This window comes from Acinonyx jubatus, chromosome B1 (genome assembly GCF_027475565.1).
Source record: "Acinonyx jubatus isolate Ajub_Pintada_27869175 chromosome B1, VMU_Ajub_asm_v1.0, whole genome shotgun sequence".
NCBI classification, from domain to species: Eukaryota; Metazoa; Chordata; class Mammalia; order Carnivora; family Felidae; genus Acinonyx; species Acinonyx jubatus.
This window is the reverse complement of record NC_069382.1, coordinates 83,633,286-83,659,608: the sequence shown is the minus strand read 5'-3', so window position 1 is coordinate 83,659,608 and position 26,323 is coordinate 83,633,286. Positions and strand designations below refer to the sequence as shown.

The 26,323-nt window shown below is 42.9% G+C and overlaps 1 protein-coding gene across 1 annotated transcript in view; it reads right to left on the bottom strand.

Moving 5' to 3' along the window:
* Nucleotides 1–1,539: 1,539 nt before the first annotated feature.
* Nucleotides 1,540–26,323, bottom strand: part of TBC1D9 (TBC1 domain family member 9) — a 115,466-nt gene continuing 90,682 nt past the window's right edge. Inside the window, exons 14-21 of the mRNA XM_027066553.2 lie at nt 19,524–19,622; nt 19,309–19,377; nt 14,702–14,942; nt 9,853–9,918; nt 8,966–9,052; nt 5,208–5,282; nt 5,011–5,114; nt 1,540–3,656 (exon numbers count right to left, since the gene is read on the bottom strand). Coding sequence (XP_026922354.1) covers nt 2,934–3,656; nt 5,011–5,114; nt 5,208–5,282; nt 8,966–9,052; nt 9,853–9,918; nt 14,702–14,942; nt 19,309–19,377; nt 19,524–19,622 — 1,464 coding nt within the window. The 3' untranslated portion in view covers nt 1,540–2,933. The remainder of the gene's footprint in view (nt 3,657–5,010; nt 5,115–5,207; nt 5,283–8,965; nt 9,053–9,852; nt 9,919–14,701; nt 14,943–19,308; nt 19,378–19,523; nt 19,623–26,323) is intronic.

Below are 26,323 nucleotides of genomic sequence, written 5' to 3'. Positions count from 1 at the left end.
GTTCCCAGATTGCATGCCTCAGTGGGAGACGAGGACACTGTTGACACAGGAGCCTTCCCATTGCCTGTGGCTCCCTCTGTGGCACTTCCACAGAGTTTGTCCCCCCTCCATTCCAGAATCAGACTTGAAGTAATGCTGGATGGAATGACACCCGGGCTGGATCTGTGGTTTCTCTGGCACACCCACTTCCCTAGCATCCAGGCTCCAAAAGGTTTCTTCCTTTCCCCTGGCAGTAGCTTTTTCTTTTGAGCTTTCATATGTAAAAACACCACTGGTGGCCAAGACCTGGAGCTCTGTAGCTAAAAGCTCACAGGGATGCCAGTTCGAGTCTATTAGGATATACACGAGAGCTACCATCTGGATGGTGTAAGGATTATTAGCTTGGGAAGCTAATCATCACAGAGCTAGATCAAAAGGGACCATACAGAGATAGTAAATTACAATAAATTGAAATCAAGAGAATCCATGGAGATACTAAAAAGACATAACACACCCATTAAAAAGAAGACAGGAACTTTAATCTTTTCTCAGAAAATGCTCTTTGAAATGCACTGACCGCCTTCTGGAGGCTAAGAGGATGAGGTGACAGGCCCATTTGTCTCACAGACTAAGCTGGAAATAATCAACTCACAGGCTCAGGACTCCTCCGCGTGCAGCCTACGGAAGCAAACAGACTTAAGAATGGCCTTTACGTAGTAAGTATAGTTCCGCTGTGATGAGCACTATGATGTGTTTGAACAGAGGGCGGCAAGATGACAACACAGCCTCAGAGACATGCTTTCAGGGTAATACGCTGCTGAGTCACAGTCCCTTTCTCAGTAACAATGGAACGTTCTGACTCCTCCTGTTTACCTGGGGCTATGCATTTAAACACATGCCTGTTCCTCTCCCAGATCCATCATTGATATTGGCAAGGTAGAGGTGGTTAAGAGAATAGGATTTTACAGTTAAACACATGATGGAATAATGCGGAACAACCTTAAAGTCAAATCAAATTGGGGAGCCTGGGTGGCTCGGTCCGTCCGTTAAGCTTCGGACTTCAGCTCAGGTCATGACCTCATGGTCCCTGAGTGTGAGCTCCACGTTGGGCTCTGCTGACAGCTCAGAGCCTGGAGCTTGCTTAGGATTCCGCGTCTCCAGCTCTCTCTGTCCCTCCCCCACTCGCACTCTCTCTCTCTTTCAAAAATAAAATAAAAATATTAAAAAAAAAAGTCAAATCAAATCAATGACTAGCTACCCAACTAGATACATACCAAATGGTATTACAGTGTACTAATGAGAGATTTTCACCTTTTTATCACTTCCGCAGCATAAGTTAAATAATTAGGTAACTGATACATATTCACTTCCTTATTTTAAATACACCCATTCACATGCAAACCACGACACACAGTCTTTTTTATCTGAAAATATTTGCCTCTAAGTGTTGGTTTACTTAGTCAAAATGGTTGCCTAAATATAATTTCCCCTGCAAAGTTGTCAAAAGAATAACGTTATTGCCTTAGGCAGGAACTCAAGCACTGAAATAAAAGCCGGATCTGAATATCTGATGTATTTTATTTGTTCACATTTGTCCTACTTGAGGTTAACACTACTTCATTTGACAGTTTAAAAATCATTCTGTAAACAAAATAAGAAACAGCAGCAACAGCTCAAAAAAAAAAAAAACACAATGCATAATAAAGGAATGTGTCGAAAGGGACACTCTGAATCAGCAAAGAAAATGTGACCGCGATGATGAAGTCAACAATAAGGAGAAAAAACCTTCAACATCTGTAAAAGGCAAAACTGTAAGAGTAATAAAAAAAAGCAAGAATCCAAAGTGCAGGTGTGCTAGTTTTCATTTCCACATCCATTCAGGAAATAGATAGAGCATACTATTCTTTTAATAAAGTGACAAGTTCTGCTTTAAAACATTCAGGTACGTTATCTTGCAGATTTTGTTTTTTACTTTACATGATCTCTACTTGACATCGATTTAACGGGAAAGATGGTCATAGAAGATACGTAGTTTAATTTCTTGAACCTATGCACAGTATAGCAATGGTAAAGTTTATCGGTTTTAGTTTTTGCTTTATTTGCAATGAGTAACAAGAAGCTGAAGATCCAGTATCAGAAGCATCAGTACTTTTACTCTTTAAAAAAAAAAAAATCCTGAGCCCTCGGTTATCTTTGTTGTCATTTTCAGATTCTCTGTAACAAAAGGCTGTTCATTTTCCCTGAATTCTGGCCCGCTGACTTAAATAATCACAACAGTTTTTTTAATGCAAAGTTGGTCCAGTCTTGGTCCAAATTGATCAACTAGAAGTGTTATTCTGGCATCATGTGAAAATTCATAATTGTTTAGAGCCTCAAATATTTTCCCCTTGAAAGGAAACATCAGTTGAATATGATTTCTGAATAGAGGACTTTTATGAAATATATTTCAAATCTTAAAAAATATTTCTAATGCACCCTCCACCTAAAATGGTATAGGATTTACCCCCGCCAACAATGCCTTTTCCTTTTAGGAACATTTTTGTGTTTGTGGCATTTCATTTTCCTGACGGCTCTAGTTTTATCTAAAAAGCCCAAAGACACAAAAGGCTGCGGCCTTATTTAGCGTTAAGCACTATTTTTTAACCGTGTACACAGCTCAACAGCAAGATTAAGAAGTTAAAATACACACATATCACGGACAGATTAATCTTTTTTGGAATTCACTGAATTAACTGTATTCTGTTCAATCCCCTCCCCCAAGACAGTGTACTGTACCTACGTCGAGGTGTTTAAATATTTCTCCAACGGTTTTCATTGTATTATATTATGAAAACACTAGGCTTCAAGCTGGGTACTAATAAATATTTAATTTAAAAGGAAGAAAGAAAGCCCAACACGGAACATTAAAAAAAAAACCCTCCCTCCCCTCCCGGTCCCCAGAGAAGGCGCAGGGGTCAGCCTGACATGGCGGAGATCTCATAGTCACTGGCCGAAGTGAGGGGCTTGCCCATCATCCGGATGTTTTTTGCACTGGTGATCCTGGCCATCATGCACACGGGCTTGTCAAAGTACTTCACCAGGGCCGGCTCAGTCAGGAGGGAGGCCAGGAACTGCTCGAAGGTGATGGCCCAGTCCCGGTCCAGGCTGGTGCTCCGGGGCAGGGCCGCCGTGCCCTGGCCGCTGCGCACCAGGACGGTGTCCTCCCCGATGTCCTCACAGTGCAACTTGTCCTCCTCGTGGGAGCCGGCACTCAGCACCGAGTACGAGGACATGGAGCTGTCGTCCTTGGTGTCGTCATCGGAAATCAGCATGGAGGAGCAGGCCCCGTGGTCCCGGGGAGAGGAGTCCTCCAGCTTGATGTCCTCCAACTGCCCTCCCAAGGAGTGTTCCTCACCTTCCACCGCCAAGCCGGCCGGGAGGGGCTCAACGGCCTCCACCATGTAAGGCTGGCCGGGCCCTTTCTTGGGGAAGAGCGCACCCGGGATGGCCGCGTTGCAGGCGGGCCCGCTGCCCCCGCTCCCGCCCTCCTTGGCAGGCTGGGTGACAAAGAGCTTGCCGACTTCCCCGATCTCCAGGAGGAGGCTGGTCACCGCAGCCGTGGCGTGGTACAGCTCCTGCTCGTTGGGGTCTTCGCTGAACATGTTATACATGGTCTTGCACAGCTCAATAAACTGCCCCTGAAAAGTGATCGGGAAAAACACAGAGGATGGGACCATCTCGTTGGAAGCACAGAGGCAGGACTGAAGCGGACTGTGAAGCCATTTAATAACAGGGCTCCTGAAAGACTCTGAAAAGTCCTCTATGTAGAACCAACTGGCTACTGTTTAAAGTCTCTTCACTTGGGGTGCCTGGGTGGCTTGGTCGGTTAAGTGCCAACTCTTGATTTTGGCTCAGGTCATCAACTCACTGTTCCTGAGTTCGAGCCCTGCATCGGGCTCTGCACTGACTGTGTGGAGCCTGCTTGGGATTCTCTCTTCTCTCTCTGCCCATCCCCCCATCTCAAACTAAATACATGAACCTGAAAAAATAAAGTTTCTTCACTCATGTTTCCATTCTTTTTAATTTGAAGAATTTCCAACATCCGTGAAAGTAGAAAGGATGAAATAATGAACCTTCAAGTAGCTGGCACCCAGAGTCTAGAATGATTATCCTACAGTTAGCTCCTTCACCAACTCTTTTATCCTCTGTTCAAGTATTGTTAAGTAAATCCCAGACCTCATCCCATTTCAGGTCTATACTCTTCAGCGTGCAGCCCCAGGTTAGCTCAAATCCCCTCTCTCACATTTGCTGGTGTCGTGGGCAGGAGTGATGCCTTCTACTCCCCACCCACGTGATTCATCTGCTCTCCTGTTAGGAGACAACATTTTCATCCTGGGTTGTATTATTTATATTGTTTCCTCTGCCTCACTACAACTCAGCTTTTTAAGGAAAAAATGTGTCAGACATCTTTATAGCCGAGCACGGTGATTTGAAAACAGCATGAGCTTGTCTTCTGAGTATCTGAGAGTATTTTTAATAACTGAAATGAGAATGTGTATACTCTAAGAACTGAGTATTTTGTGATTTGCATTTTCTCTGGGGGGGGGGGTCACCTCCTCACGACCGAACATATTTTTGATGCATGAAAACATGCACAGACTAGATCCAAACAGATCTTAATTGAATACCCCAAGTTACCATTATCTTTTAATTAATTAATGAATTTTATTTTTTAGTTAGAGAGAGAGAGGGCATGCACAAGTGGGGGAGAGGGGCAGAGGGAGAGAGAGAGAGAAACAGAATCCCAAGTAGGCTCCACACTCAGCATGGAGCCTGACGTGGGGCTCGATCCCATGACCTCGGGATCATGACCTGAGCCGTGAGGCTCAACTGACTGAGCCACCCAGGCAAGGCATCCCCTTTTATTAATTCATTTTTTATTTTTTTATTGAGTTACCATTATCTTTCAGGGGTACGTAGTCTACATTTTTCTATGACTTGGAAAACATCTTCAAGGTTCAAAATGAAGAAACTGAAATGTTAGACACTTACCTGATTCAATTTGGGTAAATCCTTTGCATTCTTTGATTTGGATTTATTTTCCGGAGTCCAGAGTCTTAGATAATTGCGATTTTCTTGAGAATTTGCCCTCTTCCCTAAAACCCAAATGTCAGGAAGTAAGTGTTCAAAGGGCCAGAAACAAGTGTTCACCCAGCATGAGGCAAACATGCGGAAGAGGAGATGTATACCTCTGTCTGGCTGCAGACTCACTGTCACAAAGCCATCCTCCGCACCGTGTTTCCTCCTGCTATCCAGCCCCACCACTGCCAAGAAATGTGCGGAAGAAAGAAAAGTACAAGGTTATATAACACACCCACAGACTCGGCATTTGTAGTAGAAAACAGGAAAACCTTTAGGTATGGCTGCCCGATTTAGCAAAACAAAGAAAACCAAAGCCAAAACCCAGTAAACTGAGTTAAATCTGAATCTGAGATAGGTAAATAATATTTTGATGTGAGTCCTAAATATCACATGGAACATACTTGTGCTAAACAAATGATGCTTTGCTAGTCTCGAATTCAGATTTTACTGGTGTGCCTTATCTTATCTGACAACCTTATTTCTCAGTAGTGGATTCCCCCAGAATTATTTTTCACAAACAGGGTTCAGTGTAGAACTAGGAATTTAAGAAACGATGTCGTGTAGTCTTCCCTTCTTAAAAAATGGTGGTGTTGGTCCAATGAATGATTTCCCTACCCTCTCTGTTATATCATCATCTTAACTTTGCATTCATGAGACTGGTTTTCTGCCAGGCTCTGCAAAAGATAAAGAACTCACTTTTTAAAAAAGAAAACCAAAAAATGTGATATGCTACAAAATTCCTTTACATTCATAATATAGTATTTCAAAACTATGACTTGTTGAGGCTCCTGGGTGGCTCAGTCAGTTAAGCTTCTGACTCTTGATTTCGGCTCAGATCATGATCTCATGGTTTGTGGGGGTCGAGCCCTGCAATGTATTCTGCACTGACAGAGCAGAGCCTGTTTCGGATTCTCTCTCTCCCTCTCTCTTGCCTCTCCCCCACTCATTCTCCCTCTCTCTCTTCTTCAAAGTTAATAAATTTAAAAAAATATATGACTTTCAAGGAAACCACTTTTAACTGTGTTCCTTTTTCTTCTAAAAACAGGACATTACAGGGCACATAAAGACTTCAAAAGGGAGAGGTATAAAACTCCCCCTCCCACTTCCCATTCAGTTTGTCAGCTGTCCAAATGCATTCCAGCACATCTTCAATCATCCAAAAGGTGGCTGGCTTGCCAGATATGTGACCTTCACTGAATTCAGCATCAGGTTAATCTCGGCAGCTTTTAAGACAGAGTGAGAACAATGTACTATATGTCATTGAGAAATTCTTCTCCTCTTAATGTTGAAAATGACTTAGGAGACAAGTAGATATTCAAAAATATTTTAAAGTACAGTTAAGTTAATGCAACAGATATTGTACAGCCATTTAAAAACCAGGCTTTCAGGGGGGCGCCTGGTTTCAGGGGGGCCCCTTCTACTGCAAGCAGAGCCTGGCGCCTGCTTCGGATTCTGTGTCTCCCTCTCTCTGCCCCCCACCCCCCCCTCAAAAATAAACATTAAAAAAAATTAAAAACAAATAAATAAAAACCAGGTTTTCACAGGATGTTTAATGACATGGTAGCATGCTCACGGGATTTTAAACAAAAAAAGTAGGATACAAAATTGTATAGGCAATTTGGTCCCCGTTTTATATATATGCATATATTATCATAATTACATATGTTATATGAATAAACATGACAAAAGTATCCCAGGATACTGTTATCTTTGTATTACAAAATTGTAAGCTTTATCTTTAGCTTATTTTATTTTATTTTTTAAACTTTTTTTTTTTCAACGTTTATTTATTTTTGGGACAGAGAGAGACAGAGCATGAACGGGGGAGGGGCAGAGAGAGAGGGAGACACAGAATCGGAAACAGGCTCCAGGCTCTGAGCCATCAGCCCAGAGCTTGACGCGGGGCTCGAACTCCCGGACCGCGAGATCGTGACCTGGCTGAAGTCGGACACTTAACTGACTGCGCCACCCAGGCGCCCCTAGCTTATTATATATATATATATATATATATATATATATATATATATATATTATAACTGTATTTTTAAAATTTCAACACAAAGCAATAGTGATTTGGGAGTTAGAAAAACATTTTTTTTAAAGCAACTTTTAATGATTATTAAATCCTATTAGCATGTGACCATTCCTAAAGCATTCTGAAATAAGTGAATCCTTTTCTGAAATGAGTGTTTACTAACAAAGATACGGCTAACATTTTGCAGCCAAAAAACTATTGCAAACAAAGTTAGGAACATTGTAAGATATGCTAAAGCACTATGCTAAAAAAGCCTGACTACGTCAGCTCATTAAATCCATACTATACCCAATATGCCAGCTATCATCTCCATTTTCCACAAAAGGAAACTGAGGCTCAGAGATGCCAGAACCTACCTGAGCTCACCTAGGTAACAATATACAGAGTGGCATTCCGTCCAAAGATCCTACCCTCAACTTGTATTGCCAATAGTAATAAGACTGGGTCTGGCTCACCCCTTTCTACTCAATCATACTAATGTTATTTGGTGACATATGGTGACCACACATATCGTGATGAGCCCTGAGTAATGTATAGAATTGTTGAGTCATGTCGCACAGCTGAAACTAATACAACACTGTAAGTTAAAAATTCCAATTAAAAAAAAAAAGCTGGTCTAAACTGTGCTTATTTTGGAATGATAAGATTTAAGAGGCAAAAGGACCCAGAAGCAGCCCATGTTTACTTTTGAACTTGGTGAAGTCATGAAGCTGCAGTAATGATGAATGAGAAGGTAGAGAAGTCACTGCGATAGCTACTGAGAGATGTTGCCTAGATTCATACAAGACAGACACCGTCTGTGTATCTCATCGTATACAATGAGTTGAACCATGTCTATGTAGACCTAATACCCATACCTACATAAAGCAGAAGTCAGCACGTTTTTTTTTTTTCATAAAAGACTGGACAGTAAATATTTCACAGGTTTTGCAGCCCACACTGCCTCTGTCTCAACTACTCAGTTCTACCACCCATAGCACGAAAGTAGCCAGAGGCAATACATAAATGAATAGCTTGGCAGTGTTCCAATAAAACTTTATAGGCACTCAAGTTTAAATTTCATATAATTTTCCTATATCATGAAATATCATTCTACTTTTGATTCCTTCAAATCCATTTAAAAATGTAAAACCCTTTCTTCTTTTTTTTTTTTTTAACTTTTTTAAATTTATTTTTGAGACAGAGAGAGACAGAGCATGAACGGGGAGGGGCAGAGAGAGAGGGAGACACAGAATCGGAAGCAGGCTCCAGGCTCTGAGCCATCAGCCCAGAGCCTGACGCGGGGCTCGAACTCACGGACCGTGAGATCGTGACCTGAGCTGAAGTGGGACGCTTAACCGACTGAGCCACCCAGGCGCCCCTGTAAAACCCTTTCTTAGTTCGCAGGCTGTACAAACAGACCCCGGGCCACATTTGGCCCCTGGGCTGAAGTTTACTGACACCTATTACAGAGCCTGTGTATCTCTTACATACAGATATAAGAGAACTCTTTCTGACATAAATGTCCTGATTCTGTATAGCAGAATAATAACAGGATGATGTTCTTAATGAGCCTGACTACAGTAGGGAAAGGGGAACAAAATATATCGCTCTAGGGGTCATGTTTTCTCTAAGCCAGTGGGACACAGTGTGCATGCTCCCTTCAGTGGGCAAAGTACCCACTCCCTAGTTGTTGGCTGCTTGACTTCACAAATCTGAAAAGAAAGTAATGTATTAGGCAACTGAATTCATATACTTCTTTGACTGACTAGCTTTGAGGCAACTTTTTCTAGTAACAAGAGGGCTCTGTAGAAAAGAAATACTGTACCTATGGGGAGGAAAGTCACTTACCATGTGTGCATTCTGGGGTGATGTCTTCAAAGAAGTATTGAGTTGCTTCAAAAGCAGAATCTGGCTCATCTTGATCAGAGGATGGCTCTAGAGAGGGGAGGAGAGGTCATTCTCATATTGGCGGGGCGGTGACTCAAGGAAAGTGTGCTTTAATTGTTAAAGAAGTGACATGGGGGAGGACGAGAAGCTGGAGGTACCAAGGTGGAGAGGGGGCACATTACTGGGGGCCCTGAATGCCGACGGCCTCTATAGCCTCATGGGGGGTGTGGGGGGCTCATTCCATTTTTTCACTCCACCTTCCTTTTTAACAACCCCACACTGAAGTGTCCCTTTGCCTCTTCCTTTTTACAAGACTGTCCTAAATTCTGTGAAATGCTGCCTTACAAACCAAATTTTAGGAAACTGTATACAATTAAAGATAATTCTCAAATCTACAATTTTACCCTATCTCTATCCTTAATGTCAATCCTTTTTTTTTTTTTTTTTTTTTTAGTGTTTGCTAGATATATCCAAGCTATAGGCCAACCTTTTAAAACCTGAACTCAAAACCTCTCCATCTTGCCCACTTGTTTCTGTCAGTGTTAAAATGACTCCTTCTAAACTCAAAATCTCAGGTCCTACGTTCTCCTCTTTTGCGACCTTTGTATCTCGTGAGTTACCAAATGTTATTCTTTCTCTTGCAGATGTCTGCTCTTTTCTATTATAACTCATACCTCAGACAGGTAAATGACCATGGAATCAAGCACATACTGATGCAGGAACCTATGCAGGTAATTACTATTCAGTTCATGCTTAGTGACCAGTGAGTGATTTTGTATATCAAAAAAAGAACTTTCAAACCAGGTCATGTTCACAAATACATGGGCTCCTCTTTGTGGCTCACTTACCAGGCAAGACATGCATTTTGTACAGGAGTTTGAGTTTCTCTGTGAGGTCCCCATGGCATGCAGCACCTAGAATCATATAAATACAATGTGAAATGTATCATGTGTGGTAGTGATGCCTCTCAGCTTAGCATTCCCCTAAAAAGTCTACTTTTTGCAAACTGAAATAAAGACATTAGGTGACAAAAGGTCTGGTCAGGACATATTTGGGTTAAGAGCTCTGGAACCCAGATGCCTGGGTTCAATTCCTTTGTACTTACTATTTGCCCTTGGGAGAGTTAATCTCTCTGTACCTCAGTTTCCCCTGTGTAATAATAAACACAAGATTCTACCAGTGGTCTTGACATCAGGATCAAAGGAATGTGAGAATTAAATGTACTAACATGTATAAAACACTTAGAATAGTGCCTGGAACATAATAAATGTGTTATTCATAAGAAAACCCATTTAACTGGGTTTCAACACTCGAACAGAATTCAGAAATAATCTCGAAACATGTTTGAGATCGCTTCCAATTATTCATTGTAGAAATCCCTGTTAGTCATTTTGGGGTTCTCCTAAATATTTCTTCAGTTTGATTCATCCTCATCTGTCTGCCATCATATCACCATCCCTTCAATCAAAAGAACACTGTTACTTTTCTTTTAAAGTCTATATGTATTGGAATCAGAAAATCCTTCACAAATATCTAGTCTTAGAGCAGCCAGTTGAAGATTAGTCAGCTTTGGGGAAAGAGGAATCGCAGAATCTGGGTTGCCAGAAACAGCAGGGGTGTCCACTAAATGCAGGCATCTCCCTTCACGCACTGACGAAAGACAGGGATCTAGCACCTGCTTGAACACTTTCAGAGATGGAGAGGTCATCACCACCAGATGCATTCTGTTCTACAGATGTATTCTCTAACTACTGAAAGTCCTTCTGCAATTTTTGTTTTAGTCTCAGGATCCTTAACCTGCAATCTCAACTTCAGAAAGTCCACAAAGCCCATGAAATAGAAAATTTGTCTCTATGTGCACATGTCACTTTGAGGGGAAGAAAATGTCCAAAGTCCCTATTAGATCTCAAAGAGTCCAGGACTCAAAAAAAGGTTTGGAACTGCTCTTCTTTCCCTTATTCTACTCGTTAAAGCCAAACAGAATAGGTCTCTTGCCTCAATACAACAACCTTCAGATTTTGAGGACAACTCACCTGTCTCCTTCAAGCTTATCTTTTCAAGGCAAGTTTATCGTGCCCTCTCCAAATGTTTCCACTTTCTCATATAACATGATTTGTATAGCCTTCCCCATTTTTACTCACATCCACTTTATGTGTCAACTCATCAATCAATATCTCTCTGGAGAGAGAGTCCCAGAAGACTCTTATCTACTTCAGAGAATAGTGGAGCTGCTTTTGACTTTTCCACTAATATGGCCTGAGTTTACATTCAATTTTTTATACTCTTTCACTCTGGAGTTTCATACTGACCACGTAGTTAACTAAACTCCAAGATGTCTGCACACCAACTAATACTAATCATGAAAGTAATGACAGACAATTCTATCTCGTAAAATTATTGTGAGAAGAAAAGTGACACACACGTGGAAAGCAGTTAGCACGAGATTTAACACAAAGCAAATAATTAATAAATGTCTGTCATTAAACCCTTTTTAAGTCAGGCACTGTTCCAAGAATTCTATTCAAAGTCATTTTATCCTGACAGTTACTCATTTGCAAATGAAGGAAAAATCAGAGGTCAAATATCAAACCCAAAGTACCAGAGAACCCTCAGTTGAAACTGACTCATTAACCATCATATTTTGGGGGCAGTGTTCAGCCAGTTACCGAATCACCAACTTCTATATACTCCTTCCTACCTTTTCCATTTGTAACAAGTTATCTGTCAAATGACCAGCTGCATCAGGACACGTATGACATATTTAGAGCCTGCCTTTCAGCAACACGATTGGAAAAGGAGATACAGTTCATTTGTGGCTTCTGATAGTAATCCCTTATTTCTAATTCCACATAGACCATCTGTTCATGAATTTCTAGAGGGACCTTCCTGGGGATTGATATCATCTTTTCCAGAATCCGTTTTTTAGTTTTTAAAATTTTTTTCTTTAACGTTTATTTATTTTTGAGACAGAGAGAGACAGAGCATGAACAGGGGAGGTCAGAGAGAGAGGGAGACACAGAATCTGAAACAGACTCCAGGCTCCGAGCTGTCAGAACAGAGCCCGACACGGGGCTCGAACTCACGGACTGCGAGATCATGACCTGAGCCGAAGTCGGACGCCCAACCGACTGAGCCACCCAGGCGCCCCTGTTTTTTAGTTTTTAAAACCTGAACAGAATTTCTCTTTTCTGGTCTGCTTGTCTATCTCCATAATAATTGTCCCACAGAGTGACAACAGCTCTGAGCATTCACCCAGTATCTGGAGCAAGGCATACTTTGCTCAAGAACTCAACTGCCTTTTGAGAACCCTAAATACTCTTTTTCAGTGTTTTCCCTATCCTGGACTACAAGCCTCTCTTTCCTTTCTTGAAGATTTTGAAGAGTATTTTCCTTACTGGAGTCACCTGAACTTAAGTCAATTAAATACTTCTATTACTTTTCTAATGCAGCACTGGTTTCTTTTTCCTCCTCCTTAATCCTGTCCAAAGATAATTTTTATAAATCCCCTTTGGATTTGATGAAAGCCACCCATCTGGCAATAAGTAGTTACCTTGGGGCAGAAAAGATTAGGAGAGGGATAAAGGGGTCTTTAGCCTTGCCTGGATTGTTTCACTGTTTAAAAAAGCGGGATGTACTTATATGTTACTTGTGTAATTAAAAAAATTAATACCTCCTCCTTCCTAAGAAATATCCTGCTTGCTGTCCTCAGCATCGAGTAGCAAGAAAAGGATGAATCGTTGAGACAGACAGCCCTTCTCTGAATCCTGGGCCCAGCATGTACTAACTATGTAGTTCAGTCCAATAACAGGTAAGTATTGACTCACTAGAAACGAATGTCCCAGCAAGTTATTTAACTTTTCTGAGCTTTCATGTCTTTAGCCAAAAAAGGGGCTAATAAGAGTAAGCACGTGGGTAATAAAGCATAATAGTAAGAGCACAAAGTGGGCCCCTGAAGTGCCTGGGTTCAAACTTCAATTTCATAGTTGTGTGTCTTAGGCAAATTGAATGCATGTAAACATGAGCGCAGTGCCCGCAGCAGAGTAAATGCTGTATAAATGTCAGCTGTCATTAGTATCTACTCAAAAGGCTGTTTGGATTTAGCGATAAAATACAAATTCTAAAGCATCTGAGTAGTGTTTGCACTAAAAAAGGGCTAGTTCTTCCATGTCCCCCTTCCCTTTTAAGCATATATGTGAGTGCTTTATACAAATAATTTTTTCCTTCCTAAGTGCACTTCATCTACACCCCTTTGTCTTTTTATATTTACTTATTTATTGTGAGAAAGAGAGAGAGTGTGAGCAGGAGAGGGGCAGAGAGAGGGGGAGAGAATCCTGAGCAGGATTTTTATTTTTTATTTATTTTTTATTTTTACTTCTTTATTGTGAGAAAGAGAGAGAGTGTGAGGAGGAGAGGGGCAGAGAGAGAGGGAGAGAATCCTGAGCAGGCTCTGTGCTACCAGCACAGAGCTTGATGCTGGAACTCAGGAACTGTGAGATCATGACCAGAGCCAAAAGTTGGACGCTTAACTGACTGAGTCACCTAGATGCCCCTCCCCTTTGCCTTTTTAAAAACCATCAGCTTCCTTCGGCCTTTAAGCCCTAGTCATTATTCTTAAAGATTTAGAGCACTTTTTGGAGTCATCATTGGCTCTGTGCCTGACCCCTTCATCTTTCCTAGGGCATGTCGTTTTAAAGTACATGACCTGGGGACGGACGCCTAGGTGGCTCAGTCGGGTGAAGCCTCCAACTCTTGATTTGGGCTCAGGTCATGATCTCATGGTTCTTAAGATCAAGCCCTGCATCAAGCCCTGTGCTGTCAGCACAGAGCCTGATTGGGATTCTCTCTCTCTCTTTGCCCCTCCCCTGCTCTCTCTCAAAATAAATAAATAAATAATTTTTTATACATCAAAAAATGAATAAATAAAGTACCTGGCCCATGGTCACAGAGTGGCACAATTAGAATGAGCTTTTTTTTTTCCTTCTCCTTGTCTCATTCTGACCCACTGGCATAACACGTCCTACATCCACAACCTCAATGTCTGGTGGGCCAAGCTCTACTACCCTGTAGCCTTTCTGTTCCATCATGAAGGGAGCAAGAGTTCTAAAGGACATAGGGCGGTCCTGCTAACACAGAATAACGGTCAGGCAGTGAGGCTGACGGGCAGAAACCACGTGCTGCTTGTGAGGTGTGGGTGTGCTTTCTCAGGACAGCCGGTCCTTCCTCCAGGCCAGATGGAGAGAAAAGACCTCCATTGAGACCGCAGAACTGCTGCGGTTTCTTCAACCCTTTATTAAAAACATCGCGAAAGGTTTTTATAACATTTTGCGATACATAATATAAATATACTTTGTGTCAAAGAAGAACACTCCACTCAAATATTCTTGTAAAGGTATCACGGCCTGTGGTTTCAGTGTGTAAGTTGGCATTTTATTGTCTTGTACATTCTCCGATAATGTATTTTAACTTGTGCTGAGGACTAACTAGTGTCGAATGCTTTAATCATATAGTATATCCGTTCATTTAAACGAATTTTACCATCAGCTTGCAAACCTTAAAATGAGACGCTCTACCCTCTAAACCCTTGGAGGCCGTGTGGGGCTGTGGCCCGGAGGGCAGCACTGAGGACCACCAGGAACGGGGTGGCTGTTGCTGCCCCATCATCCCTTCCCAATTCATGAAGTAACATCCCATGCTTACTTAGGCCGGAGACAAACTCTCGGAAGTTAATCAGAGAATCTCCATTTTCATCCAACAACTGGAAGAGGCGGGAGGCCAATACTTCAGAGTGAGTTCCGCAGGCCCAGGGAAAGAGAAGAGCAAACATCCCCTTGAACTGCTCAAAGTCAATGCGATACTGTTCCAGGTAAGGCAGACTGGGGTCGTGCCGGTCCAGAGCATTGCTGCTCCCACCCCAGTAGCAGCTGGTTAGGTGCTCTGCCTGAAAAGTTAAAGAAAAAAAGAGGATTACTGGGGATGTGATCTCACGGCGGTACCGGGAAGGAAAAGTCGCGCCTCATGTTTGCAAAAAGCCTTTTTGATACACCTGTGCGTGTCTCCTGGGGCAGGAGCTCTGGTCTTAGGGCTCCCTGTCTTCTCGTTCTACACCCATCTCCACTGGAACACCCCCACTAACTCCATGGCAACCACCTCTGCAGGTTACATCCGGCATGAAAGGTCCAGCTCAGTTACCGGAGGTAGGTGAATAAAGGGACCTCCCCACATCCCCTGCCTCTACCCCTACTCGTTTCCCCTTTACACACTGACACACGTTTAAGAAAAAAAAAACCCATAAAAATAAACAAAAATATTTATTTAAAAAAGTTAAATGAAAGGATCTGTAATTTAGGCAATCTGACCAGCTTGTTTTCTAGGTGAGGATGAGAAAGCCCAGAGGCTGAGGGGCTCTCACGAGGTCATCAACTGCGTACTCAGGGCAGAAGCATCATGACATTTGGGGTTTCTGAATTCCTAGTTTAGTGTCCCAAAGACCCCTTTCCTCTTGGTTACTGAAATTACATAAATATCATAGTCACAGTATTCAAGCTACAAATGTGTGGTTTTCTTATTTCATGCATCTGAAAATAGCTCTAGGAAAATTCTGAGTAGGAACCACTATGGTGAGGAGAATAGAGATCTGGAAACAACAAAAAGCTTCCTGTTTCTGTCCTTGGAAACAAGGCAGCCTCTTATTCATGAAGTCATATTGATCCTGGTAGATATGTGCACCCATTCTAGGAAGACCACAAAGATAAAACTTGTAATAGAAAGGCCCAGAAGGACACCCTTCCCCCAGACATTTACAGTTAGCTCTGGATGGTAAATGGGGGAGATGGGAGGGGCGTGAAAAGGAGGACTTTATTTTTACTTTATTCCCCATTGTACTGTTTGAGTATCTCACTACAGTAATGTATAAATATTGCAGTAGAAAAAGAGCACTTTCGAAACAGATCTTTCCCCTAGCTTAGGAGCTGTGTAAGGGGGGAGTCAGTAGTGGGTATAGTAGTAGTTTTGCTCTTAGAAAGGAACAAAGCCCAAATGTCTTGATCACAATTGTTTACTGGGAATCACAGCGAACAAACTAAAAGAGAGGAGTGGGGGCAGGCAAGAGAGGGGGAGGAAGAGGTGGAGTGCAGAACCAAAGGCAGGTTTTTGCAACGCAGCCTTGGGAGAATAAAGGAAGTGGGTCAGAGTTCACAGGGGTTTGCGAAGGCATTCCCGGGATGTTGTAGTAAGGTCAGAGTGGGGGGATGTTCAAGGCAGGCAGGCGGGGCTGAGGTCAGAGAGCCTGCAAGGATCAAGCCCTAAAGTGATGCCAGCAGCCCTCAGTGGGTGGGATGGCCTTGGTAATACATCCCTGGGAGGGGTCCTCTTCGCCTGAGCTACTTCCTGGATAAAGCTTGCCTCAGGCATTTCCTCCTAACTAAAGCTTGCAAATTACTCTGGAACCAGGCTGGAAGGTGAGTCCAGGCACTTTGACAGTGCTCACAAACATCAGGAAAAGACAAGCCAGTTCCTTGATAGCCCCCACACTCCATCATGGGGGGACTAGGGGCCCAGACATCCAAAAAGGACCAAAGGAATAATTTAGAGAGTTCAAGAGAAATTAGGGCAATGGGGCCCTGAACTACATTTGCCATCAAATGTGCCTCAAGGTGGCAGCCTTTCACCCTTTTCCTCCAAGTTTTTGTTTTGTTTTAATTTGAGTATCGTTGACACACAATGTTACGTTAGTTTCAGGTATAGGACTTAGTAGTTTGCCAAGTTTATAAGCTCCTCCAGAGGGGATGCATCTTTCCTTTGTATATGCAGGAACCCCTCCCCACCCCCTGCTCCCCAAAATTGGCTTTTTAAAGGACTCCGAAGTCTGGCAAGGTGTCTGACACATAATAATGCCTCAATGTTCATTCAAATGATTTAAAGCCAATGAAAGGGTTCAGAAGACTCAAAAAAAGAGAGTCCATAATGAAGTTTTTATCTTGGGTTCCACGGTATCTCCTGAGGCTCCTTCATCTCCTGAGGCTCCTTCTGACCCCTGACACCGAGTCTCAGGTTCTTTTTTGGGGTGCATGGTAGATTGGGGGAGTTTCTGTTTGTCCACACAGCCTCAGGGCAGGACTTTGGAGTAAAAGAAGAGTTTGCTTTGTTCAGGTGCGAATGACCCAACCGGTGCAGAGGTGCCCAGGCTTCGGCAGTTTCTGGGTCCGGGACTTCCGCACAACCAGCTCTGGCCCTCCTTTCCCTGGTGTCCCCCCAAAGCAGCCTCCTCTTTCTAACGTCAGTGCCCTTGCTGCTATCTGTTCATGGTCTTGCTGCCTCTGGCTGCTACTCCCACTTCTGCTTGGTTACCCCAAATCTTACCCGCCACCCTGTAAAGCGGATTTCTTCTGGTCTTCAGCATCTCTTCAAAATCTGATCTTAATTGGATCATTGTATCTTTGGTTTTGATCCAAGTTGGATCATTGTATTTTTCCTTTATGAAACCTTTTCGTATGAATACCCAACTTACACTGAGCAGTTAGTTATGGCGTATGAATAAAATATGAATGGGCTGGCATACTATAAAGACCTCACCATCAAGTGCAGAATAGAGGCTGGTGGGGGGGGGGTGATGTCCACTCTGCTGGTCATGCTGCTGGGATACACAAAGGGCATCATTAACCAGCTATGGACCACTGACCACTAACTTACCCATGTATTCAATACACATGTTTAGAGCACCTGCCAGGGACAGACACTGTAGTAGGCACCAGTAAAACAAACAAACAGAAAATAATGGTGGTGCTCTTTAGTAGCTAACAAGCAAGTGGGGATATTAGTGAAAACATTCCCAGCTATCACATCCTCTGATTCTAAGATCTGTTAGTGTTCAACCCAGACCTTTGTCCCTTAATGCTTCCTGCTGTACTATGTTTGCAGGTCTCCAAATAGTCATATTATTTCTGGCAATAAAAGGGGAACATACAAGAAGCTACCCAATTAGAGATCAGGATAAAGTTGGCATCAGCATAAAAGACATCTTTTCAAAGTTTCTCCAAAATGGCCACATTTTTACCTATGAGGTTGATAACGATGGTTAAAAGTATTTTTTCTAGAAGAAAAAAATTCTACATTGTTTTATTTAATAATAAAATGTCTTCTTATTCAGGATCAAGATTGGTATGGGCTGAATTATGGAATGAAAATCACAGAACTTTAACCAATTAGGCTTTTCCTTACGCATATGAACAGCTTTATTCTTATTCTGGCTACATATCTCTTTTTCAGTGTGTTTTAATATAGCTTAATACAGGAAAGCTCTGAGGGTGCTTTAATACAGCTTCTTGTAAGACATTATAATGTACAATAATTTCAGGGAGACTTTAAATTCAACTGCCATCATTCCAATGAGTGTTATAAAGTAATACCGTATTTTGTTAGGACCAAGGAAATAGCTAAAATATATATGGAGTGGAACAGCGCTAAAACATCAGCTTAAGTCAGTTAAGAGAAAATGCTTATTTTTCATATGAAGCACTCCATTTGCAAAAAAAGTGTTTATTTTTGAGAGAGAGAGAGGAGAGAGCATGCATGCCCAGGAGGGGGGCAGAGAGAGAGGGTGACAGAGGATCCAAAGTGGGCTCCGCGCTGACAGCAGTGAGCCTGACACGGGGCTTGGAAACACAAACTGTGAGATCATGACCTGAGCTGAAGTCAGATGCTCAACCGACTGAGCCACCCAGGTGCCCCAAAGCACTCCATTTTTATACTCTCAGCTCTATCTTCATATTTTGCATGTCGACACTCATGCTGTCCCTTAACAATTTAACAGAAATGGGGCGCCTGGGTAGATCAGTCAGTTAAGTGCCCAGCTGTGGCTCAGGTCATAATCTCACAGTTCATGGGTTCGAGCCCCGCATCAGGCTCTCTTGCTGTCAGCACAGAGCCTGCTTCAGATCCTCTGTCCCCCTCTCTCTCTGCCCCTCCTCTGCTCGTGCTCTCTCTCTCAAAATAAATAAATATTAAAAAAAAATCTAGAACTAATTGAATCATTACAGTGAACTCTTTTATTCCCCTGGATGTACATGCATTTAACTTTAAAACTCACCTTGAGGGGCATGTGGGTGGCTCAGTCAGTTAAATATCCGACTTCGGCTCAGGTCATGATCTCACGGTTCATGGTTCTGAGCTGTCAGCAAAGCCTGGAGCCTGCTTTGGATTCTGTGTCTCCATCTCTCTCTCTGCCCTTCCCCCCCTCTCCTTCTGCTTCTCTCTCTCTCTCTTTCTCTCTCTCAAAAGTAAATAGACATTAATAAAAAAGAACTCACCTTGAAAAGAGCATAAAGTTCTTCTAGCTCATCAATGGTAAAGGAAGTTTCTGTCACAATTGTTCGGACCTTTAAGAAGGTAGACACAATTAATTCACAATCTCAAAGATGTTATATTGGGAAAGTCCCTGATTTTCTTCTTTTAAATCATCTCAGTCTGTGAAGCAGGAATTTATGGAGAAAGAAGGCCATCCACTATTTTTCAAAGGACTTACCACATTCCGTTTCGTAGTATCCTCCAGTGTCTGGATCACCTTTAGTCTCTGTTTGAATCTCATCTGCTCAATCAAGTCTGCCCGGATGGTTCCAAATTTCTGGAAAGGAGCAATATTGGTGTTTCTGAGAAATCTGCTAAAGCACACAGTCTGCAAGATTTATGGAGACACAATCCTGATACATAGAAGAAACTGAATTTACCATTTTACCTTATGTTTGGGTTTTACTTATTATACCTATCGCCTACCGCCCCCCCCACCCCCCCCACTTACTATGAGAGCAGAGACTGTGTCCACTGGAGTGGAGGACAGTGCTGATTTACTAAATGCTCAACAAATATTTGCTGAATACATCGAATTCTCATGATAATACCAGGAAGGAAGTGCTCTTCTCCCCATTTCAGACACAAGGAAACAGAAGTTTAACAAAGACACTAACTTGCCCAAGCCCACAGAGCTGGTAAAGCATTCATTGCAAAGTACAGGCTACAGACAGAGAACTGGATCGGGGCGCCTGGGTGGCTCAGTCGGTTGAGCGTCCGACTTCGGCTCAGGTCATTATCTCACAGTTTGTGAGTTCGAGCCCGGCATCGGGCTCTGTGCTGACAGCTCAGAGCCTGGAGCCTGTTTCAGATTCTGTGTCTCCTCTCTCTGCCCCTTCCCAACTTGTGCTCAGTCTCTCTCTCCTTCAAAAATAAATAAAAACACTAAAAAAAAAAACATTAAAAAAAGAAAGACAGAGAACTGGATTTACTTCAAATTGAGCCAAAATATATATGCCTTTGATTCACAACAATGAGAAAACATTAGTTGTAAGACAGAAGAAAACTGAATTTTATTGAACCTACAATTGTGTCATTGGCTCCTTATCATGACTTTGTGAGTTGGCACCATTACTTCCATTTTACAGATGGGAAAACCAAGGTTCAGAGAGGTTAAATAAGTGACTCAGAGTTCCACAGGTGCTGAGCTGCAAGTCGGAGGCCCAGACACCAGCTCCATAACTCCACCACCCACCATTCTATCCAACAAGAAGTTCTCTCCCGTCTCTGGGTAGATCAGAGCATAGATTTTGGAGGTAGACAAAATTTTATTCAAATTCATGTTCTTTGCCGTTGCGAGTCTATGCAATTCAGTTGAGTCTTCTGCACCTCACTTTATTTCTCTGTAAATGAGACACCAAAACTGTCCTTGTAGAACTGTGGTTAGAACAAGATAGATGTATTAATATAAAGAACTGACAGTAGTCACTAATATTAAACATTGGCTTGATAATCTTTGCAGATTGCTAAAGAAAGAGTTATTTCCTAGCCTGACCTTCAAGAAGCTTTGTATGTCTATACTGAATTAACATCTGTTCCTCAACTAGAAATGGATCCTGCTGTTTGCTAGGCAGGACCCTCCCTCGGCCAGACCTCTGGGACTGGTAACAGACAGAACACAATGGAAACACAATGACCCTTCCATCTGAAGCAAACAGTCGCAACCTAAAAGGAAACCATGGACTCTAAGTTCCTGCCTGGAGGATGTCTAAATGAAAATGAGCAATGAGAATGACTGAGTCCCTCTCTCTCTCCCCTAATCCCCCTTTCTCCCACCTTTTGCAGGGGCTCTGACAGAATGAAATACTAAATATAGGGCAAACTAAAAAGGTGCCTCGGTACATCCCGGAGCCAACATTTTCCATTACCCAAAACAAGGGCAAAGCCTGGGTGTAAGACTTCTTCCCAGGCATTGCACATTTCAGTTCCATGAAAAGAACGAATTCACTAACGTAACGACAATACTTTTGCTAACAAATAGAATTTAGTGATGCGAGTGAGGGAGCCTAAGATTATCTCAATTTTCTAAAACCTACCCTTCCTTAAACAATAAACAAAATTATCCATCTCATTTACATCTCTTCTCCAACTCAATTTTTATCTGAATGTTTCTGTGAGCTGTTTCTAATTTTCCAACCTTATCTCTGATGTCTTTAGGAGCTGAGAAGCATTTTCAATGCAGGCACAGCATCCTCTTTTTGCTTCTTTGCCCCACTCCCCTGGCCTTGCTGATACCAGCTAAGAACTAGGTATTCGGCCCTTCATTTCATACCACTTCACCCCTCCTGCGTTCCAGTGCTCACCGCACAGACTTGAGACAAGGAGAACAGCTCGGGAAAAGGAATGATGTGGGGACCAGTTTGTCTCAAGTTCCCAGTGCGTGTTCTCTGGCCTCTCCCACCCCCACCATCATTCCTGAGTGGACAAGAGCTCCCTTCCCCATGCTGGGCAGCCTCCTGTGATTCGTTCATCCCCTGTGTTGCTGGGAAGACAGGGACGATGGAGAACAAATACAGATTTTACAGAGAGACCACAAGGGCCAGGCTCCATCAAGTTCAGAAGGCTCCTCCTTTCTAAATCCTCCAGAGAGGACTAGAAATATTTAAATGCTGAGGCTTAAAAAAAGGGGGGGGGCAACATAAAACAGTTTAGGCCTTAAGTCCTATGTAAGGGATGGGATGATCTGAACGAATCTGCCTACCACAAGGAAATTTATTGAAACAAAAAGAAGGCATCGTTTCTAAAATCCAAACTCTACAGCGTCTGTTTTTCAGTAAAGGTATCCCATCGACATTATGCTCGAAAGTGCCCTTTAAATGTTTCTTATTTTCCTGGGTACTCGTTTTCCTGGGATAGAGAATGGGGCTCACTCCTGTTAGCCAGAGGACCGAGCACTATTCACACCTGAGGGTCCTTTCTGTGGTCAGAAATCTCCCCAAATCTCCAAACGCCTAAGGTGGTGCCTTGGAAGAGTGGGTTGGGGGAGAAAAGAGAAACTGATGGGATGTGAGTGAGTCTCTGGACTTTGAAAAAGTAGCAGAAAGTTGTGGGGGGCTGAGACCAAGGGCTGGGTGAGAGATTTCTCAAACTGCTGAAAGAATACTTCCCCCAGATTCTGCCCTGCTCTCTGCCATGACCGCATCTGTCTGTCCTGGGTGCTGTGTGTTGGGTGGGGCGGAGGTGTTTCCGTGGAGGAAAGAGGAGGGTGAGGAGGAAGAAGAGAAGAAGGAACCAGGACATGAAGTCAGTGTGAATTGTTTGCTTGTTGGTGTCCTATGTTTGCTGAATGAGTGTCTCTCCAGGGGTCCTCTGATCATTAAAGAAGTCTCTATTCACGACAAGATTAATATCCAGGCAACACCTTCCTAACTCTTGTCAGAAAGCAGGCCCATGTTTTATAACCAAATTTGTGTTCCTCACAAAGTTTTAAAGTTTTGCCTAGCATAAAGGTCTAGAAAAGCCATTGTCACATGAGGAAAATGTTTACAAAATAACATTTCAGTCAGCTTCAGTGTAAAATATCCCATGTGAACTAATTATTAGCTGTAGTTTGAACAAGCTAATTAAAACATAAGAAATGGTGAGTAGCAGTAGAGATAAACAGATATGAGATCTGAATCTCAGCTCCAACATACTGGGAAACCTTGGACAGGTTACTTAACCTCTCTGAGTTCTATGATTTGTAAAAGGGGCATAAAAATACAACCTGATTCTCAGGCTGGTGATCACTAATTCTCATAGGGCATGGAAAAGTCAAAGCACAATGCCCTGTATCGTTATACATTTACCTAGAATTTATTTTAAAAGTTGCAGAAATTATAAAGAGGCAGCCATTGGGTTGGGAGGCTCATGGCATGTATTGTTTGGCCTAAAGTGTATTTTGAAAATTAGGACAATTCAAATAAAATCAAGACCTCCAAGTTCTCTTGAACAATCAAAAGGTCTGGCAACAATGGTTCCTCATCTCCAGTGGCAAAGAGGCTGGCTCGCCACCAAGAGGGACCTTACCATCTAGTGCCCCGAGGCCACATTTCCCCACTCCTTCACCCCCTCCCACTCAGTGTCTGTCTCACATGCAGTCATGTGTGCTTGTCACCCACTCTAGAGCATCTTCTTTAAAAATACACCATTGGGGAGCGCCTGGGTGGCGCAGTCGGTTAAGCGTCCGACTTCAGCCAGGTCACGATCTCGCGGTCCGGGAGTTCGAGCCCCGCGTCAGGCTCTGGGCTGATGGCTCAGAGCCTGGAGCCTGTTTCCGATTCTGTGTCTCCCTCTCTCTCTGCCCCTCCCCCATTCATGCTCTGTCTCTCTCTGTCCCCCCAAAAATAAATAAACGTTGAAAGAAAAATTAAAAAAAAAAATACACCGTTGGGGCACCTGGGTGGCTCACTCGGCCAAGCACCCGACTTTGGCTCCGGTCATGATCTCCTGATTTGTGAGTTTGAGCCCAGCATCGGGGCTCTACACTGACAGTGTGGAACTTGCCTGGGATTCTCTCTCTCTCTGCCCCTCCCCCACTCACTCTTGTGCTCTCACTCCCTCACTCCAAATAAATACATTAAAAAAAATAAAAATACACCATTATTCTACAGTTTGGCCTCTATACAGGAGACATGCTTTGGACGTCTTGATATTACAGAAAGCATACAGTTTCATAGTCAGATATGGATGCCAGTCTCATATTCCACAGAGATTTCATGAAACCTGATGTCCCTCAGCTTCCTTATCAGCAAAATAAGGGAAAATAATTCCTGCCTCTTTGGGTTGTAGTACGGTAGCTGTTATTACCAATAGTAATGTTGGCAAAAGAAGGAAAAGAGCACATGTCTAAAGATCAGGCAAAATGTCCTAACGTTATATGTAACTAAGGTACCACTAACAACTGGTGATCACTAATTGAGAGGTCTGCATTACTTTTTGGAGGAACGAACAACTTTTTAAAAATTAAACTTGGAATTAAAAGCTGTAGATTAGCAAAAAATGTCAAGCCCCAACTGTTTTCCTATTAGAGATACATAATCAAGGGTTTACAAGTGAGATAATATGCTGTCTAGAGTTTGCCTGAAAATACTCCAGGAAAAAAAAAAAGTGACTTAGATGAAAGAGATCAGAAAAATGTTGATAATTGTTGGGACTGGGTGATGAGTTAATGGAAATGCATCAGGTTATCCTCTGAGTTTCTACTGTGCTTGAAAATATCTATACATTAAAGATCAAGAAAGAAAAACATTCACACCAGTTGTTGATAACGTATCGCCAAGGCCGAGCATGATGCCTGGCAAAAGACAGGCACTTATAACATTATTTTTTAATGTTTATTTATTTTTGAGAGAGAGAGGTCGAGAGAGAGAGAGGTCGAGAGAGAGAGACCATGAATGGGGTAAGGGCAGAGAAAGAGGGAGACACAGTATCCGAAGCAGGCTCCAGGCTCCATGCTGTCAGCACAGAGCCCGACGTGGGGCTTGAACTCACCAACCGCGAGATCATGACCTGAGCCGAAGTTGGACTCTTAACTGACTGAGCCACTCAGGCACCCATAACATCTTTAAAGATTTTTTCAATAAATGGAGGGGCACCTGGGTGGCTCAGTCGGTTAAGCGGTCGACTTGGGCTCAGGTCATGATCTCGCGGTCCGTGAGTTCTAGCCCCGCGTCGGGCTCTGTGCTGACAGCTCAGAGCCTGGAGCCTACTTCGGATTCTGTGTCTCCCTCTCTCTGACCCTCCCCCGTTCATGCTCTGTCTCTCCCTGTCTCAAAGATAAATAAACGTTTAAAAAATAAATAAATAAATGGATCAATGGCGTTTCTTGTATCTCCTGGGTCTTCCCTCACTGACACAGCTGTAGTATCTTCTTTGCTAGTCTATTCCTTCAGCTCTCCCCAGTCCAATTTATTGCATAGGGAGCAGAAGTAATGTACTTAAAGAAAAACTCCCCTCAGCTTCCAAGGTGCTGTTGAGTGCCTTGCAAATCCATCAGTGGTTTCAAGACTCCCCACGAACCAGTCTCTACTGGACCACTGACCTCATGTTCACCAGTATATTTACAATTCCATCTCCATTCTATCCAGACTAACCCCACTGGCCCAGGCTTTAATGCTAGGGAGTCACTTTCTAGCTGTGTGGCTTGGAAAACCTAGCTCAACCTCTCTCAACTTACAATTTTACCTTAAAAGGGGTTAACTGGTACCTGGTGGGTTTGTCTATGAAGTATTCGGCACCCTGCCTCACACAAGGCAGGCTCTCAGTGAACGGTACCTTTTGTGGTCATCAGCAATAAGCCCAACACATAACTGCCTGTCTTGTGCAAACTTCTCCCTGTGTTTTAGTAGCCACATCCTTTTCTTTCCTTCTTTTTTTTCTTTCCTTTTCTTTCTTTCTTTCTTTCTTTCTTTCTTTCTTTCTTTCTTTCTTTCTTTCTCTTTCTTTCTTTCCTTCCCTTTCTTTCTTTCTTTCTTTCTTTCTTTCTTTCTTTCTCCTTCCTTCCCTCTCTCTCTCTTTCTTTCTCTCTCTCTCTCTTTCTATATTTATTTATTTATTTTGGAGACAGCACAAGCAGGGGAGGGGCAGAGAGAGGGGGACAGAGGATGGGAAGTAGGTTCTGTGCTGACAGGGTGACAGCACAGAGCCCGATGTGGCGCTCGAACTCACAAACCTCGAGATCATGACCTAAGCCGAAGTCGGATGCTCAACCAACTGAGCCACCCAGGTGCCCCTAGCCACATCCTTTTCTATTAGCTAGCTTTTCTCAGATTAAACCCACCGGGTTGGGTCACGTTGAACATAAAGAAGCTCTGTGGTGGTTGTGCGCCTGCCGTAGGGTCCTGTATTCGTGTGCCCCTGTGCTTTCGAGGAGGGACATTTTGGTCTACGAATAAAACCTGAAGGCTAGGGCTTTGTCTTTTACTTCTGTGTAACCCTGCAAAACTGCAGAGCCTCACACACAGGGCCCACCCAGAAGAAAACTGTCTACACAGTTCC